We start from the raw sequence: 16,374 nt of genomic DNA on the forward strand, positions 1-16,374 counted from the left end.
TTTAAAGTGTCGTAAAGAGCTTGGGAGCGAATTGTGACTTGAATTCCCTGGGAGGAACAACTGGTCCAAAACGCAACACACACACACATATTTATGGTGTACTTACACACATACATATATATATATATATATATAATCATACTGTACATACAGTACACACAGACATATCTACATACATATATATGGTGTACATACATCTATATATACATACACACATACATATATTTATGGTGTACTTACATACACATATATATATATATATATACACACACATGTATGGTGTACTTACATACACACATACATATACTATATATGGTGTACATACATATATATATATATACACACACACACATATATATGGTGTACATACAAACATACATATACTGTATATATATATATACACGTGTACATACATACATTACCGTATATATGGTGAACATACATACAAATATACACACATATATATGTGTACATACATATATTATATATGGTGTACATACATACAAATATACCGGTACACACATTATATATGTGTACATACATACATATATTATATATGGTGTACATACATACAAATATACACACATGTGTACATACATACATACATACATATATACACATACATATATTATATATGGTGTACATACATACAAATATACACACATATATGTGTACATACATACAAATATACACACATATATGTGTACATACATACATACATACATATATTATAAACATAGAGAGATGCATGCCGCGAGAAAGACAAGAAGGTGACAATCAGCTGAGAAAACATTGGAACTTGTTTATTTGGACGTGGAGACAAATGGCTGCTTTAGTGGAGCAGCGAGGAACATTCCAGACTTTGAGCGGCACCTTGGATCTGTAAGGCTTCAGCACGCCTCACACACGTGCACGCAACTCACACGCACGCACTCACACACTAAAGTTGATTTACATGGTCTATGATACACGTGCAGCTGCTTGGGAGGCAGCCTTCATCATCATCATCATCCCTCTGCTAGGTAGAGGCGATGGGTCAAAGGTCACCCCTTGGCACGGTGACCTGGTTTCCCCGCGTGTGCCACAAAGCGCTTGGCGATGGCGAAAAAGAGACTCGCTTGAAGGGGGCCGGGGGATCGGGGGGCGTCGTCATGCTCTCGGCCCGCTGAGGAGGTCACTTGGTGGAGCGCCGCGTGGGCTCCGATGCCGTGGGCGGAGGGGGCGGTCCGCGGCGGTCCAGGTCTTCGATGTAGAACATGATGAGCTTCCTGCGCTCGTCGGGGACGCACTCCAGGACCAGGTAGCGCTTGTCGTTCTGCAGGATCTTCTCCACATCCTTCAGGTGCTGATCTGACTCGTGGATCAGCTTTCTGGACCTGATGGAGGACGTATTACTACCTTCATCTTCTCACCGGGAACCTCCTACAAGGTGAAGTGTGGTACTCACCTGTAGGTGATGAACTTGGTCTCCTTCAGGAGCGTTCGGAAGTCTGCTTTGGCAGTGATGAACTTGTCTTTGATGTAGTCATCAAACTCACGCTGTCTCTTCTGCCACACAAGGAGAACATCAGCAAAACATGGAGAGGATGAGAAGAACATGAAGAGAAAACAAGAGAACACAGGGAGAACATAAAGACAACAAGAAAACAAGAGAATTTGAAGACAAGAGAACATGACAAGAAAACAAAGAAGGCAAAAACATGAGGAGAACAAAAACAACAGGATAATAGAACATGAAGAGAAAACAAAGAAGGCAAGAGAACATTAAGACCACACGAAGACAACAAGAATATATGAAGACAAGAGAACATAAAGGCAAAACAAAGAAGGCAAAAACATGAGGAGAACACAAAGACAACAAGAGAATATGAAGACAAGAGAACATGACAAGAAAACAAAGAAGGCAAAAACATGAGAACAAAAACAACAGGATAATAGAACATGAAGAGAAAACAAAGAAGGCAAGAGAACATTAAGACCACACGAAGACAACAAGAATATATGAAGACAAGAGAACATAAAGGCAAAACAAAGAAGGCAAAAACATGAGGAGAACACAAAGACAACAAGAGAATATGAAGACAAGAGAACAAGAAGAGAAAACAAAGAAAGCAAAAACATGAGAACATAAAGACAACAAGAAAACATGAGAACATGAAGAGAACAAGATAACATGAAGAGAAAACGAAGGCAAAAACAAGAACACGAAGACAAGAGAATATGAAGAGAAAACAAAGAAGACAAAAACATGAGGAGAACACGAAGACAACAAGAAAATATGAAGACAAGAGAACATGACAAGAAAACAAAGAAGGCAAAAACATGAGGAGAACAAAAACAATAGGATAATAGAACATGAAGAGAAAACAAAGAAGGCAAGAGAACATTAAGACCACACAAAGACAACAAGAGAATATGAAGATAAGAGAATATGAAAACCACACGAAGACAACAAGAAAATATGAAGACAAGAGAACATTAAGGCAAAACAAAGAAGGCAAAAACATGAGAACACGAAGACAACAAGAGAATATGAAGACAAGAGAACAAGAAGAGAAAACAAAGAAAGCAAAAACATGAGGAGAACATAAAGACAACAAGAAAACATGAGAACATGAAGAGAACAAGAGAACATGAAGAGAAAACGAAGGCAAAAACAAGAACACGAAGACAAGAGAATATGAAGAGAAAACAAAGAAGACAAAAACATGAGGAGAACACGAAGACAAGAGAACATGACAAGAAAACAAAGAAGGCAAAAACATGAGGAGAACAAAAACAACAGGATAATAGAACATGAAGAGAAAACAAAGAAGGCAAGAGAACATTAAGACCACACAAAGACAACAAGAGAATATGAAGATAAGAGAATATGAAAACCACACGAAGACAACAAGAAAATATGAAGACAAGAGAACATTAAGGCAAAACAAAGAAGGCAAAAACATGAGGAGAACACGAAGACAAGAGAATATGAAGACAAGAGAACAAGAAGAGAAAACAAAGAAAGCAAAAACATGAGGAGAACATAAAGACAACAAGAAAACATGAAGAGAACAAGAGAACATGAAGAGAAAACGAAGGCAAAAACATGAGAACACGAAGACAAGAGAATATGAAGAGAAAACAAAGAAGACAAAAACATGAGGAAAAAAAAGACAACAAGAAAACACGAAGACAAGAGAACATGACAAGAACATGACGAGAAAACAAAGAAGGCAAAAACATGAGGAGAACATAAAGACAACAGGATAATAAAGACAAGAGAACATGTGGAGAACATGAAGAGAAAACAAAGAAGGCAAAAACATGAGAAGAACATAAAGACAAGAGAACATGTGGAGAACATGAAGAGAAAACAAAGAAGGCAAAAACATGAGAACAAAGACAACAGGATACTATGAAGAAAAGAGAACATATGGAGAACATGAAGAGAAAACAAGGAAGGCAAAAACATGAGAACATAAAGACAACAGGATAATATGAAGAAAAGAGAACATGTGGAGAACACGAGGAGAAAACAAAGAAGGCAAAAACATGAGAAGAACATAAAGACAAGAGAACATGTGGAGAACATGAAGAGAAAACAAAGAAGGCAAAAACATGAGAACATAAAGACAACAGGATAATATGAAGAAAAGAGAACCTGTGGAGAACATGAAGAGAAAACAAAGAAGGCAAAAACATGAGAACATAAAGACAACAGGATAATATGAAGAAAAGAGAACATGTGGAGAACATGAAAAGAAAACAAAGAAGGCAAAAACATGAGAACATAAAGACCACAGGATAATATAAAGACAAGAGAACATGAGGAGAACACGAAAACAAGAGAATATGAAGACAAGAGAACATAAAGAGAACATGAAGAGAAAACAAAGAGGACAAAAACGTGAGGAAAACATAAAGACAACAAGAAAACATGAGAACATGAAGATAACAAGAGAAGATGTGGAGAACATGAAGAGAAAACCAAGAGGGCCAAAACATGAGGAACACACGAAGACAACAAGAGAATATGAAGAAAAGAGAACATGAAGAGAAAACAATGAGGACAAAAACATGAGGAAAACATAAAGACAACAAGGAAACATGAAGATGACAAGAGAAGATGTGAAGAACATGAAGAGAAAACAAAGAAGGCAAAAACATGAGGAGAACACAAAGAAGGCAAGAGAACATGAAGACCACATGAAGACAACAAGAGAATATGAAGACAAGAGAACATGAAGAGAAAACCAAGAAGGCAAAAACATGAGAATAAAACAAGAAAATATGAGAACATGACGAGAACAAGAAGAGAAAACAAAGAAGGCAAAAACATGAGGAAGACATAAAGACAACAAGAAAACATGAGAACATGAAGATAACAAGAGAAGATGTGGAGAACGTGAAGAGAAAACGAAGAAGGCCAAAACATAAAGAGAACACAAAGACAACAAGAGAACATGAAGAAAAGAGAACATGCAGAGAAAACAAAGAGGGCAAAAACATGAGGAGAACACAAAGACAACAAGAGAACATGAAGACCACATGTAGACAACAAGAGAATATGAAGAGAAAGCCAAGACGGCAAAAACATGAGAACACGAAAACAAAAGTACATGAAGAGAAAACAAAGAAGGCAAGAGAACATGAAGACCACACAAAGACAACAAGAGAATATGAAGATAAGAGAACATGTGGAGAACATGAAGAGAAAACAAAGAAGGCAAGAGAACATGAAGACTACAAGAAGACAACAAGAGAATATGAAGACAAGAGAACATTAAGGCAAAACAAAGAAGGCAAGAGAGCATGAAGACAGCAAGAGCACATGAGGAGAACATGAGGAGCACATGAAGACAACAGGAGAACATGAAGGGCATATGAAGGGAACATGAGGAGAACATGAAGGGTACAAAGAAAACACAAGGATAACACAAAGAACACAAGGAGAACATTAGGAAAACACAAGTAGAACATGATAACATGAAGACCACACAAGAACATGAAAAGAACACATCGAGAACATGAAGATAATAGGAGAATATAAAAAGAAAATGACAACATAAAGACAAAATGAGGAGACCATAAAAAGAACATGTAAAGAACAAAGAACACAAAGAGAACAATTTAGGAACATGTAGAGAAAATAGCAAACAATGAAGAGAACATGAGGAGAACATGAGGAAAACAAAGAACACGAGGAGAACAAAAAGGGAACATGAAGAGAAATAAGCAAACAATGAAGAGAACATGAGGAAAACAAAGAACATGAGGAGAACAAAAAGGGACCATGAAGAGAAAATAAGCAAACAATGAAGAGAACATGAGGAGAACATGAGGAAAACAAAGAACACGAGGAGAACAAAAAGGGAACATGAAGAGAAAACAAGGAGAACATGAAGAGAACATGAGGAGAATACAAAGAAACATGTGAAGAACAGGAGGAGCACACAAAGATAAGATGAGGAGAGTACAAAGATAAGATGAGGAGAATACAAAGAGAAGATGAGGAGAATACAAAGAGAAGATGAGGAGAATACAAAGAGAAGATGAGGAGAATACAAAGGGAAGATGAGGAGAATACAAAGGGAAGATGAGGAGAATACAAAGATAAGATGAGGAGAATACAAAGATAAGATGAGGCGAGTACAAAGATAAGATGAGGCGAGTACAAAGATAAGATGAGGCGAATACAAAGGAAAGATGAGGAGAATACAAAGGGAAGATGAGGAGAATACAAAGATAAGATGAGGAGAATACAAAGAGAAGATGAGGAGAATACAAAGAGAAGATGAGGAGAATACAAAGGGAAGATGAGGAGAATACAAAGATAAGATGAGGAGAATACGAAGGGAAGATGAGGAGAATACGAAGGGAAGATGAGGAGAATACAAAGATAAGATGAGGAGCACACAAAGATAAGATGAGGAGAATACAAAGATAAGATGAGGAGAATACAAAGATAAGATGAGGAGCACACAAAGATAAGATGAGGAGAATACAAAGATAAGATGAGGAGAATACAAAGATAAGATGAGGAGAATACAAAGATAAGATGAGGAGAATACAAAGATAAGATGAGGAGAATACAAAGGGAAGATGAGGAGAATACAAAGATAAGATGAGGAGAATACAAAGATAAGATGAGGAGAATACAAAGATAAGATGAGGAGAATACAAAGATAAGATGAGGAGAATACAAAGATAAGATGAGGAGAATACAAAGAGAAGATGAGGAGAATACAAAGAGAAGATGAGGAGAATACAAAGATAAGATGAGGAGAATACGAAGGGAAGATGAGGAGCACACAAAGATAAGATGAGGAGAATACAAAGATAAGATGAGGAGAATACAAAGATAAGATGAGGAGAATACAAAGATAAGATGAGGAGAATACAAAGATAAGATGAGGAGAATACAAAGATAAGATGAGGAGAATACAAAGATAAGATGAGGAGAATACAAAGATAAGATGAGGAGAATACAAAGATAAGATGAGGAGAATACAAAGATAAGATGAGGAGAATACGAAGGGAAGATGAGGAGCACACAAAGATAAGATGAGGAGAATACAAAGATAAGATGAGGAGAATACAAAGATAAGATGAGGAGAATACAAAGATAAGATGAGGAGAATACAAAGATAAGATGAGGAGAATACAAAGATAAGATGAGGAGAATACAAAGATAAAATGAGGAGAATACAAAGGGAAGATGAGGAGAACATGATGATGCTGTCATGGTGGAGTGGTCTTACTCTGTCGCTGGAGGAGAACTTGATACAGCGAGGGTCCTCCTTGATGACCTTCTTGACTTCCTTCCAGGTGGTGGTGAGCGTGATCTAGAAGACAGACGTACGGCGATGGCACCCTGCTGTGTTTTAGTGCTAGTTCCAAACTCACCATGGTGGTCTCGTCCAGCAGCTGCCTGAAGTGTTCCTTCTTCTTCTTGGTCAGCGCCTCCACGTGCTCGTTGAACAGCTTCTCCTTCTCCTCCCGCTCCAACAACGAGGCCGACTCCCAGCGGTGGTCCTTGCGCAGGTTCCTCCGCGTGTCCGACCACATGACGTCCGAGGAGCGCACCTGGGGGAGCAGGGAGCAGGACGTGTGAGCGTGGCGGGCGCTGGGCGGCCACAGAGAAGGTCCTCACCATGTCCGACATGAGAGCTTTGAAGTGCTGGATGGCTTCTTCTCGCTTGTGCTGCTCTCTCTCTCGGTCGATCTCCTTGGTCTGCTCCGATCGCGCCTTCTGGACCTCACGCTCGCGCTCCCTCAGACTGGCCTCGATACGAGCCTGGCGCTCCAGCTCGCGCTCCTTGTCCAGGTCCAGATTCTGCAGGAGATCAAGGTCAATATTACAAACCCTGTTTCCATATGAGTTGGGAAATTGTGTTAGATGTAAATATAAACGGAATACAATGATTTGCAAATCATTTTCAACCCATATTCAGTTGAATATGCTACAAAGACAACATATTTGATGTTCAAACTGATAAACATTTTTTTTTTTTTGTGCAAATAATCATTACCGTATTTTCCGCACTATAAGGCGCACCTAAAAACCACAAATTTTCTCAAAAGCTGACAGTGCGCCTTATAACCCGGTGCGCTTTATATATGGATAAATATTAAGATTCATTTTCATAAAGTTTCGGTCTCGCAACTTCGGTAAACAGCCGCCATCTTTTTTCCCGGTAGAACAGGAAGCGCTTCTTCTTCTACGCAAGCAACCGCCAAGGTAAGCACCTGCCCCCATAGAACAGGAAGCGCTTCTTCTTCTACTGTAAGCAACCACCCGCCCGCGTAGAAGAAGAAAAGCGCGCGGATATTATCATTTCCTTTGTGTGTTTACATCTGTAAAGACCACAAAATGGCTCCTACAAAGCGACAGGGATCCGGTTCATGAAAATACGCAATCTCTCCATCCGCACACGGATTACTATTTCACAGCAACTGATATTCCTGTGAACCGCACTGTGGATACAACGGGAGCACGTACGGTGAATATTCGCACCACAGGGAATGAGAAGTCATCCTTCACTGTGGTTCTAGCTTGCCATGCTAATGGCCAGAAACTTCCACCCATGGTGATATTCAAAAGGAAGACCTTGCCAAAAGAGACCTTTCCAGCCGGCGTCATCATAAAAGCTAACTCGAAGGGATGGATGAAGAAAAGATGAGCGAGTGGTTAAAGTAAGTTTAAGTTTACGCGAAGAGGCCGGGTGGCTTTTTTCACGCAGCTTCGTCCATGTTGATATACGATTCCATGCGCGCCCACATCACGCTGGTTTTAATATATTATTAAAGTTTGACTGACCTATTTGACTGTTTTTTTGACATTCCTTTAGCGCAGTTAGATGCGGCTTATAACACGGGGCGGCTTATAGGTGGACAAAGTTTTGAAATATGCCGTTCATTGAAGGCGCGGCTTATAACCCAGGGCGCCTTATGGTGCGGAAAATACGGTAACTTTAGAATTTGATGCCAGCAACACGTGACAAAGAAGTTGGGAAAGGTGGCAATAAATACTGATAAAGTTGAGGAATCCTCATCAAACACTTATTTGGAACATCCCACAGGTGAACAGGCAAATTGGGAACAGGTGGGTGCCATGATTGGGTATAAAAGTAGATTCCATGAAATGCTCAGTCATTCACAAACAAGGACGGGGCGAGGGTCACCACTTTGTCAACAAATGCGTGAGCAAATTGTTGAACAGTTTAAGAAAAACCTTTCTCAACCAAGGAATTTAGGGATTTCACCATCTACGGTCCGTAATATCATCAAAGGGTTCAGAGAATCTGGAGAAATCACTGCACGTAAGCGGCTAAGCCCGTGACCTTCGATCCCTCAGGCTGTACTGCATCAACAAGCGACATCAGTGTGTAAAGGATATCACCACATGGGCTCAGGAACACTTCAGAAACCCACTGTCAGTAAATACAGTTGGTCGCTACATCTGCAAGTGCAAGTTAAAACTCTCCTATGCAAGGTTGAAAACCGTTTATCAACAACACCCAGAAACGCCGTCGGCTTCGCTGGGCCTGAGCTCATCTAAGATGGACTGATACAAAGTGGAAAAGTGTTCTGTGGTCTAACGAGTCCACATTTCAAGTTGTTTTTGGAAACTGTGGACGTCGTGTCCTCCGGACCAAAGAGGAAAAGAACCATCCGGATTGTTAAAAAGCGCAAAGTTGAAAAGCCAGCATCTGTGATGGTATGGGGGTGTATTAGTGCCCAGGACATGGGTAACTTACACATCTGTGAAGGCGCATTTAATGCTGAAAGGTACATACAGGTTTTGGAGCAACATTACCATGGACGCCCCTGCTTATTTCAGCAAGACAATGCCAAGCCACGTGTTGCATCAACGTGGCTTCATAGTAAAAGAGTGCGGGTACTAGACTGGCCTGCCTGTATTCCAGACCTGTCTCCCATTGAAAATGTGTGGCGCATTATGAAGCCTAAAATAGCACAACCGAGACCCCCGGACTGTTGAACTGTACATCAAGCAAGAATGGGAAAGAATTCCACCTGAGAAGCTTCAAAAATGTGTCTCCTCAGTTCCCAAACGTTTACTGAGTGTTGTTAAAAGGAAAGGTCATGAAATCTATCAAAATTAGGGTGGTCCCAAAAAATAGGAATTTTTCAAATTGACTGTGTGTCGGTTTTAAAAGTGCTCCTCCTATGGTCAACATATGAAATAACAAGTGTTCATAAACATTTGAAGTGCTCCCCCTCTGGCCAACATATGTAATAAATATGTGTAATAAATTGAAATGCGCCCCCTTTGGCCCAACTTAATAAAATAAATATGTATATAGAGACATACTGTCATAACATGAAGTAAATAATGAAGAGCAACGTTACCATGGACGCCCCTGCTTATTTCAGCAAAAACGTGGCTTAATAGTAAAAGAGTGCGGGTACTAGACTGGCCTGCCTGTAGTCCAGACCTATGTGTGGCGCATTATGAAGCCTAAAATAGCACAACGGAGACCCCCGGACTGTTGAACAACTTAAGCTGTACATCAAGCAAGAATGGGAAAGAATTCCACCTGAGAAGCTTCAAAAATGTGTCTCCTCAGTTCCCAAACCTTTACTGAGTGTTGTTAAAAGGAAAGGCGATGTAACACAGTGGTGAACATGCCCTTTCCCAACTACTTTGGCACGTGTTGCAGCCATGAAATTCTAAGTTAATTATTATTTGCAAAAAAAAAAAAAAGTTTATGAGTTTGAACATCAAATATGTTGTCTTTGTAGTGCATTCAATTGAATATGGGTTGAAAATGATTTGCAAATCATTGTATTCCGTTTATATTTACATCTAACACAATTTCCCAACTCATATGGAAACGGGGTTATTAGTAGGACACAGCCGGCGACCGACCTTAGCCTGCTTCTCCAGGTAATGCTTGAAGAGTTCCTCTCGGTGGGCGGAGCTGTCCACGGCCTTGTACCGCGGGTCCGTCTCCATCCTCTCCTTCACTTTGCTCCAGCGCTGGCCTCCTTCCACGTGCTGGTCGCTGAGGAGCTCAAAGAAGTCCAGCCTCACCTGCAAGAAGAGAACGTTAGCTGGACGGTGGGCGTGGGGTGTGTTGTCCGCCTGACCTTCTCTCCTCTGGACTTGGAGTCCTCCTTGTCCCGCTTCTTTAAGGCGCTCATGAACTCCACAAAGATGGCTTCCCTGTCCTTCATCTTGTCGATGCTCTTGAACCGAGGGTCTCGGCTGTGTTTGACGGCAAACTCGCTGAAGGTGGTCCTGTTCAGACATGGGGGCGACATACTTGACACGTGTGTGTGTTCTTGTATTTCTACCCTTCTTGAGACATCAACAAGGAAAATAACCTTCCATATGAGGAGGTGTGAACAAGTTAGTCATGGTCCCAATACAGAAAACCATTGCATCTAATAGGGAATGTCTCATTTGCACCCCTGGTGGTGAAATCTATCAAAATGACGATAGTCCCAAAAACGAGCGATTTTTCAAATTGACTGTGTCGGTTTTAAAAGTGCTACCCCTCTGCTCAACATATGAAATAACAAGTGTGTGTAAAAAATTGAAGTGCTCCCCCTCTGGTCAACATATGTAATAATAAGTGTGTGTAAAAATTTGAAGTGCTCCCCCTCTGGTCAACATATGAAATAACAAGGGTGTGTAAATATTTGAAGTGCTCCCCTTCTGGTCAACATATGTAATAACAAATGTGTGTAAGAAATTGAAATGTGCCCCCTTTAGCCAAAATTAATAAAAAAAAAAAATATATATGTATATAGAGACAAACTGTAATAACTTAACGTGAATAATGAAGATTAAAAACCAATCACAAAAAAAATAAATAAATAAATGAAAAATTACTAAAAGCTTACCTTTTTTATATTTACATAGTATGTATATATTATTATTTTTGTAAATACAAATCTTTATATATCTAGAAAGGGTGGTCCTAAAGAGGCAGGCATTTTTTTTTGGAGGTCTCAAGAAGGTAACAAATACAAGTATGTGTGTGTGCGTGTTCTCTTGTATTTCTACCCTTCTTGAGGAAAAGTAGCTTCCATGAGGACCGGTGAACAAGTGATGACATAAATCATGGTCCCAATACGAAAAACCATTGCATCTAATAAAGAATGTCTCATTTGCACCCCTGGTGGTGAAATCTATCACAATTAGGGTGGTCCCATAAAATAGGATTTTTTCAAATTGACTGTGTGTCGGTTTTAAAAGGGCTACCCCTCTGGTCAACATATGAAATAACAAGTGTTATTAAAAATTTGAAGTGCTCCCCCTCTGGCCAACATATGTAATAACAAGTATGTGTAAGAAATTGAAATGCGCCCCCTTTGGCCCAAATTAATAAAATAAATATGTATATAGAGACATACTGTCATAACATGAAGTAAATAATGAAGATTAAGAACCAATTACAAACAAAAATGAATAAATAAATTCACTAAATGTTTACCTTTTTTATATTTGCATAGTATGTATATATTATGAATGTTGTAAATAAAAATCTTCATATATCTAGAAAGGGTGGCATTTTTTTGGGAGGTTTCATGAAGTAACAAATACAAGTATGTGTGTGTTCTTGTATTTCTACCCTTATTGAGACATCAACAAGGAAAAGTACCTTTCATATGAGGACCGGTGAACAAGTTAGGACCCAAATCATGGTCCCAAGACGAAAAACCATTGCATCTAATAGAGGATATCTCATTTGCACCCCTGGTGGTGAAATCTATCAAAATTAGGGCGGTCCCAATAAATGGGAATTTTTCAAATTGACTGTGTGTCGGTTTTAAAAGTGCTCCCCCTCTGGTCAACATATGAAATAACAAGTGTGAAGTGCTCCCCCTCTGGCCAACATATGTAATAACAAGTATGTGTAAGAAATTGAAATGCGCCCCCTTTGGCCCAAATTAATAAAATAAATATGTATATAGAGACATACTGTCATAACATGAAGTAAATAATGAAGATTAAGAACCAATTACAAACAAAAATAAATAAATAAATTCACTAAATGTTTACCTTTTTTATATTTGCATAGTATGTATATATTATGAATGTTGTAAATAAAAATCTTCATATATCTAGAAAGGGTGGCATTTTTTTGGGAGGTTTCATGAAGTAACAAATACAAGTATGTGTGTGTTCTTGTATTTCTACCCTTATTGAGACATCAACAAGGAAAAGTACCTTTCATATGAGGACCGGTGAACAAGTTAGGACCCAAATCATGGTCCCAAGACGAAAAACCATTGCATCTAATAGAGGATATCTCATTTGCACCCCTGGTGGTGAAATCTATCAAAATTAGGGCGGTCCCAAAAAATAGGAATTTTTCAAATTGACTGTGTCGGTTTTAAAAGTGCTCCCCCTCTGGTCAACATATGAAATAACAAGTGTGAAGTGCTCCCCCTCTGGCCAACATATGTAATAAGTGTGTGTAAGAAATTGAAATGCGCCCCCTTTGACTAAAATGTATTTAAAAAAATAAAAATAAATATGTATATTGATACATACTGTAATAACTTGAAGTAAATATTGATCCATCCATTCATTTTCTACCGTTTGTCCCTTTCTGGGTCACGGGGGGCTTGGAGCTTGTCTCAGCTTGATTCGTAATGAAGATTAAAAACTAATTACAAACAAAGATTAACTAAAAGCTTACCTTTTTTTTATATTTGCATAGTATATATATATATATATTATTAATGTTGTAAATACAAATCTTTATATATCTAGAAAGGGTTGTCCTAAAGAGGCAGGCATTTTTTCGGAGGTTTCAAGAAAGTGACAAATACAAAAGGTGTGTGTGTGTGAGAGAGACAAGAGCATCACCTGGCCGTCAGCCTGGCCTCCTCCATCATCCTCCTGAACTCGTCTTTGGCCTGCATCAGCTTGCTCTTCTTCTCCTTCCTCTCCTCCTCCGCCCGCGTCTTCACGTACTGGTCGTACACCTGCAAGCCCACAGAACCGCTTTAGAGCCACGCCCGCTTTTTGCGTGCACGCGCAAAAGCACGAAAGGAAGACCTGTTTGCGCTCCTTGGGGTTGAGCAGAAGGTAACGAGGGTCAAACACGATCTTGTGAAGCTCCTTGTCCCACGTGGAGAAAGCGGACACCTGCACATACAGACATGCAATAATTACATGCTGGCACGTAACGTTTTCGAAAGGGACAAAAAAAAAAGATGTGAAATGAAATAAATGAATACCCCTCGCTCCAGCAGCATGTCCTTGAATTGGGTCATGCGGGCCTCAAGCGGCACCACTGCTCGCTCTTTGGCGGCTCTCAGCTCCGCCTCCATCACGGCTTCCTTCTCAGAGTCCGCCTCCTTGCCGTCGTCCTTCCTGTGTAGCAAAATGTAAAGATTGACACCGATATCAGCATTTCTTTTTATCAGTCCTTTATTTTTCCCCCAACTACAACAGAACTACATCAACAGATCCAATATGTACCGTATTTTCCGCACTATAAGGCGCACCGGATTATTAGCCGCACCTTCTATGAATTACATATTTCATAATTTTGTCCACCAATAAGCCGCCCCGGACTAAAAGCCGCGCCTACGCTGCGCTAAAGTGAATGTCAAAAAAACGCTGCGCTAAAGTGAATGTCAAAAAAACAGTCAGATAGTTCAGTCAAACTTTAATAATATATTGAAAACCAGCGTTCTAACAACTCTGTCCCAAAATGTACGCAAATGTGCAATCACAAACATAGTAAAATTCAAAATGGTGTAGAGCAATAAATAGCAACATAATGTTGCTCGAACGTTAATGTCACAACACACAAAATAAACATAGCGCTCACCTTCTGAAGTTATTCTTCATTCGTAAATCCTTCGAATTCTTCGTCTTCGGTGTCCGAATTGAAAAGTTGCGCAAGCGTGGGATCCAAAAATGGCCGGTTCCGTCTCGTAGAAGTCATCGGGAGTCAGTGTCGCTGTTGTTGTGCAGCAGTTCTGTGAATCCTGCCTTCCGGAAAGCTCGGACCACAGTTGTGACCGAAACTATCTGCCCAGGCATTTACGATCCACTGGCAGATGTTGGCGTATGTCGACCGGCGCTATCTGCCCGTCTTAGTGAAGGTGTGTTCGCCTTCGGAGCTGTGTGAAAAAAGCCACCCGGCCTCTTCGCGTAAACTTCCCTTAACCACTCGCTCATCTTTTCTTCATCCATCCATCCCTTCGAGTTAGCTTTTATGATGACGCCGGCTGGAAAGGTCTCTTTTGGATGGGTGGAAGTTAGCATGGCAAGCTAGAACCACAGTGAAGGATGACTCCTCATTCCCTGTGGTGCGAATATTCACCGTACGTGCTCCCGTTCCACAGTGCAGTTCACAGGAATATCAGTTGCTGTGAAATACGGTAGTAATCCGTGTGCGGATGGAGAGATTGCGTCTTTTTATGATCCGGATCCTTGTCGCGTAGTAGGAGCCATTTTGTGGTCTTTACAGATGTAAACAGGAAATGAAACGTACGGTGATATCCGCGCGTTTTTTCTTCTTCTTCCGGGGGCGGGTGAAGCGCTTCCTGTTCTATGGGGGCGGGTGCTTTCCTTGGCGGTTGCTTGTGTAGAAGAAGAAGCGCTTCCTGTTCTACCGGGAAAAAAGATGGCGGCTGTTTACCGAAGTTGCGAGACCGAAACTTTATGAAAATGAATCGTAATAAAGCGCACCGGGTTATTAGGCGCACTGTCAGCTTTTGAGAAAAATTGTGGTTTTTAGGTGCGCCTTATAGTGCGGAAAATACGGTACTCACGATACCAAAACTTTTTATTAAAAAAAACCCAAAACTAGTGAAGTACCGTATTTGTCGGACTATAAGTCGCACTGGCCGAAAATGCATAATAAAGAAGGAAAAAACATATATAAGTCAGTCGCACTGGAGTATAAGTCGCATTTTTGGGGGAAATTTATTTGATAAAAGCCAACACCAAGAATAGACATTTGAAAGGCAATTTAAAATAAATAAAGAATAGTGAACAACAGGCTGAATAAGTGTACGTTATATGAGGCATAAATAACCAACTGAGAACGTGCCTGGTATGTTAACGTAACATATTATGGTAAGAGTCATTCAAATAACTATAACATATAGAACATGCTATACGTTTACCAAACAATCTGTTACTCCTAATTGCTAAATCCCATGAAATCTTATACGTCTAGTCCAGGGGTCGGCAACCCGTGGCACCGGAGCCGCATGCGGCTCTTTGATCACTCTGATGCGGCTCAGCAGCTTACCCCAATTTTCCCGTGAGACGTCCGGATTTCAGTGCCTCTCGCAGAAATAATAATATTCACCGATTTTCACCCTTACGGCTATAATAAGGGCGAGCCATGATGGTACAACATTTGGCGCCCTCTACAATCTGTATTAACAGCGTGCCAGCCCAACACTTGTTGTTCAATATACATCTTCTGCTTGCACACGTACGTGACAGCAAGGCATACTTGTTCAACAGCCACACATGTTACACTGACGGTGGTCATATAAAACAACTTTAACACTCTTACTAATAATGCGCCACACTTTGAACCAAAACCAAACAAGAATGACAAACACATTTCGGGAGAACATCTGCACCTTAACACAACATAAACACAACAGAACAAACACCCAGAATCCCATGCAGCCCTGACTCTTCCGGGCTACTATCACCAAACCCCGCCCACACCCCAACCCTGCTCCCTCACACATCAACCCCCCCCCCCGCCCCCCCTCTCTGTGCGTCGGTTGAGGTGGGCGGGGTTTGGTAGCGGGGGTGTATAATGTATCCCGGAAGAGTTAGGGCTGCATGGGATTCTGGGTATTTGTCCTGTTGTGTTTATGTTGTGTTACGGTGCAGATGTTCTCCCGAAATTTGTTTGTCATTCT

General features: G+C 40.4%; 1 protein-coding gene across 2 annotated transcripts in view; it reads right to left on the reverse strand.

Moving 5' to 3' along the window:
• Window positions 1-782: 782 nt before the first annotated feature.
• Window positions 783-16,374, reverse strand: part of tcerg1b (transcription elongation regulator 1b (CA150)) — a 43,431-nt gene continuing 27,839 nt past the window's right edge. For both annotated transcript variants that reach the window (XM_061962940.1, XM_061962939.1), the window contains 10 exons: window positions 13,708-13,843; window positions 13,526-13,615; window positions 13,334-13,452; window positions 10,600-10,750; window positions 10,379-10,543; window positions 7,139-7,321; window positions 6,892-7,071; window positions 6,747-6,830; window positions 1,448-1,548; window positions 783-1,376 (listed from right to left, as the gene is read on the reverse strand). In XM_061962940.1, the coding sequence (XP_061818924.1) occupies window positions 1,175-1,376; window positions 1,448-1,548; window positions 6,747-6,830; window positions 6,892-7,071; window positions 7,139-7,321; window positions 10,379-10,543; window positions 10,600-10,750; window positions 13,334-13,452; window positions 13,526-13,615; window positions 13,708-13,843 (1,411 nt within the window). In that variant the 3' untranslated portion in view covers window positions 783-1,174. The remainder of the gene's footprint in view (window positions 1,377-1,447; window positions 1,549-6,746; window positions 6,831-6,891; window positions 7,072-7,138; window positions 7,322-10,378; window positions 10,544-10,599; window positions 10,751-13,333; window positions 13,453-13,525; window positions 13,616-13,707; window positions 13,844-16,374) is intronic.

The sequence above is a fragment of the Nerophis lumbriciformis genome, linkage group LG09 (assembly GCF_033978685.3).
Source record: "Nerophis lumbriciformis linkage group LG09, RoL_Nlum_v2.1, whole genome shotgun sequence".
NCBI lineage: Eukaryota > Metazoa > Chordata > Actinopteri > Syngnathiformes > Syngnathidae > Nerophis > Nerophis lumbriciformis.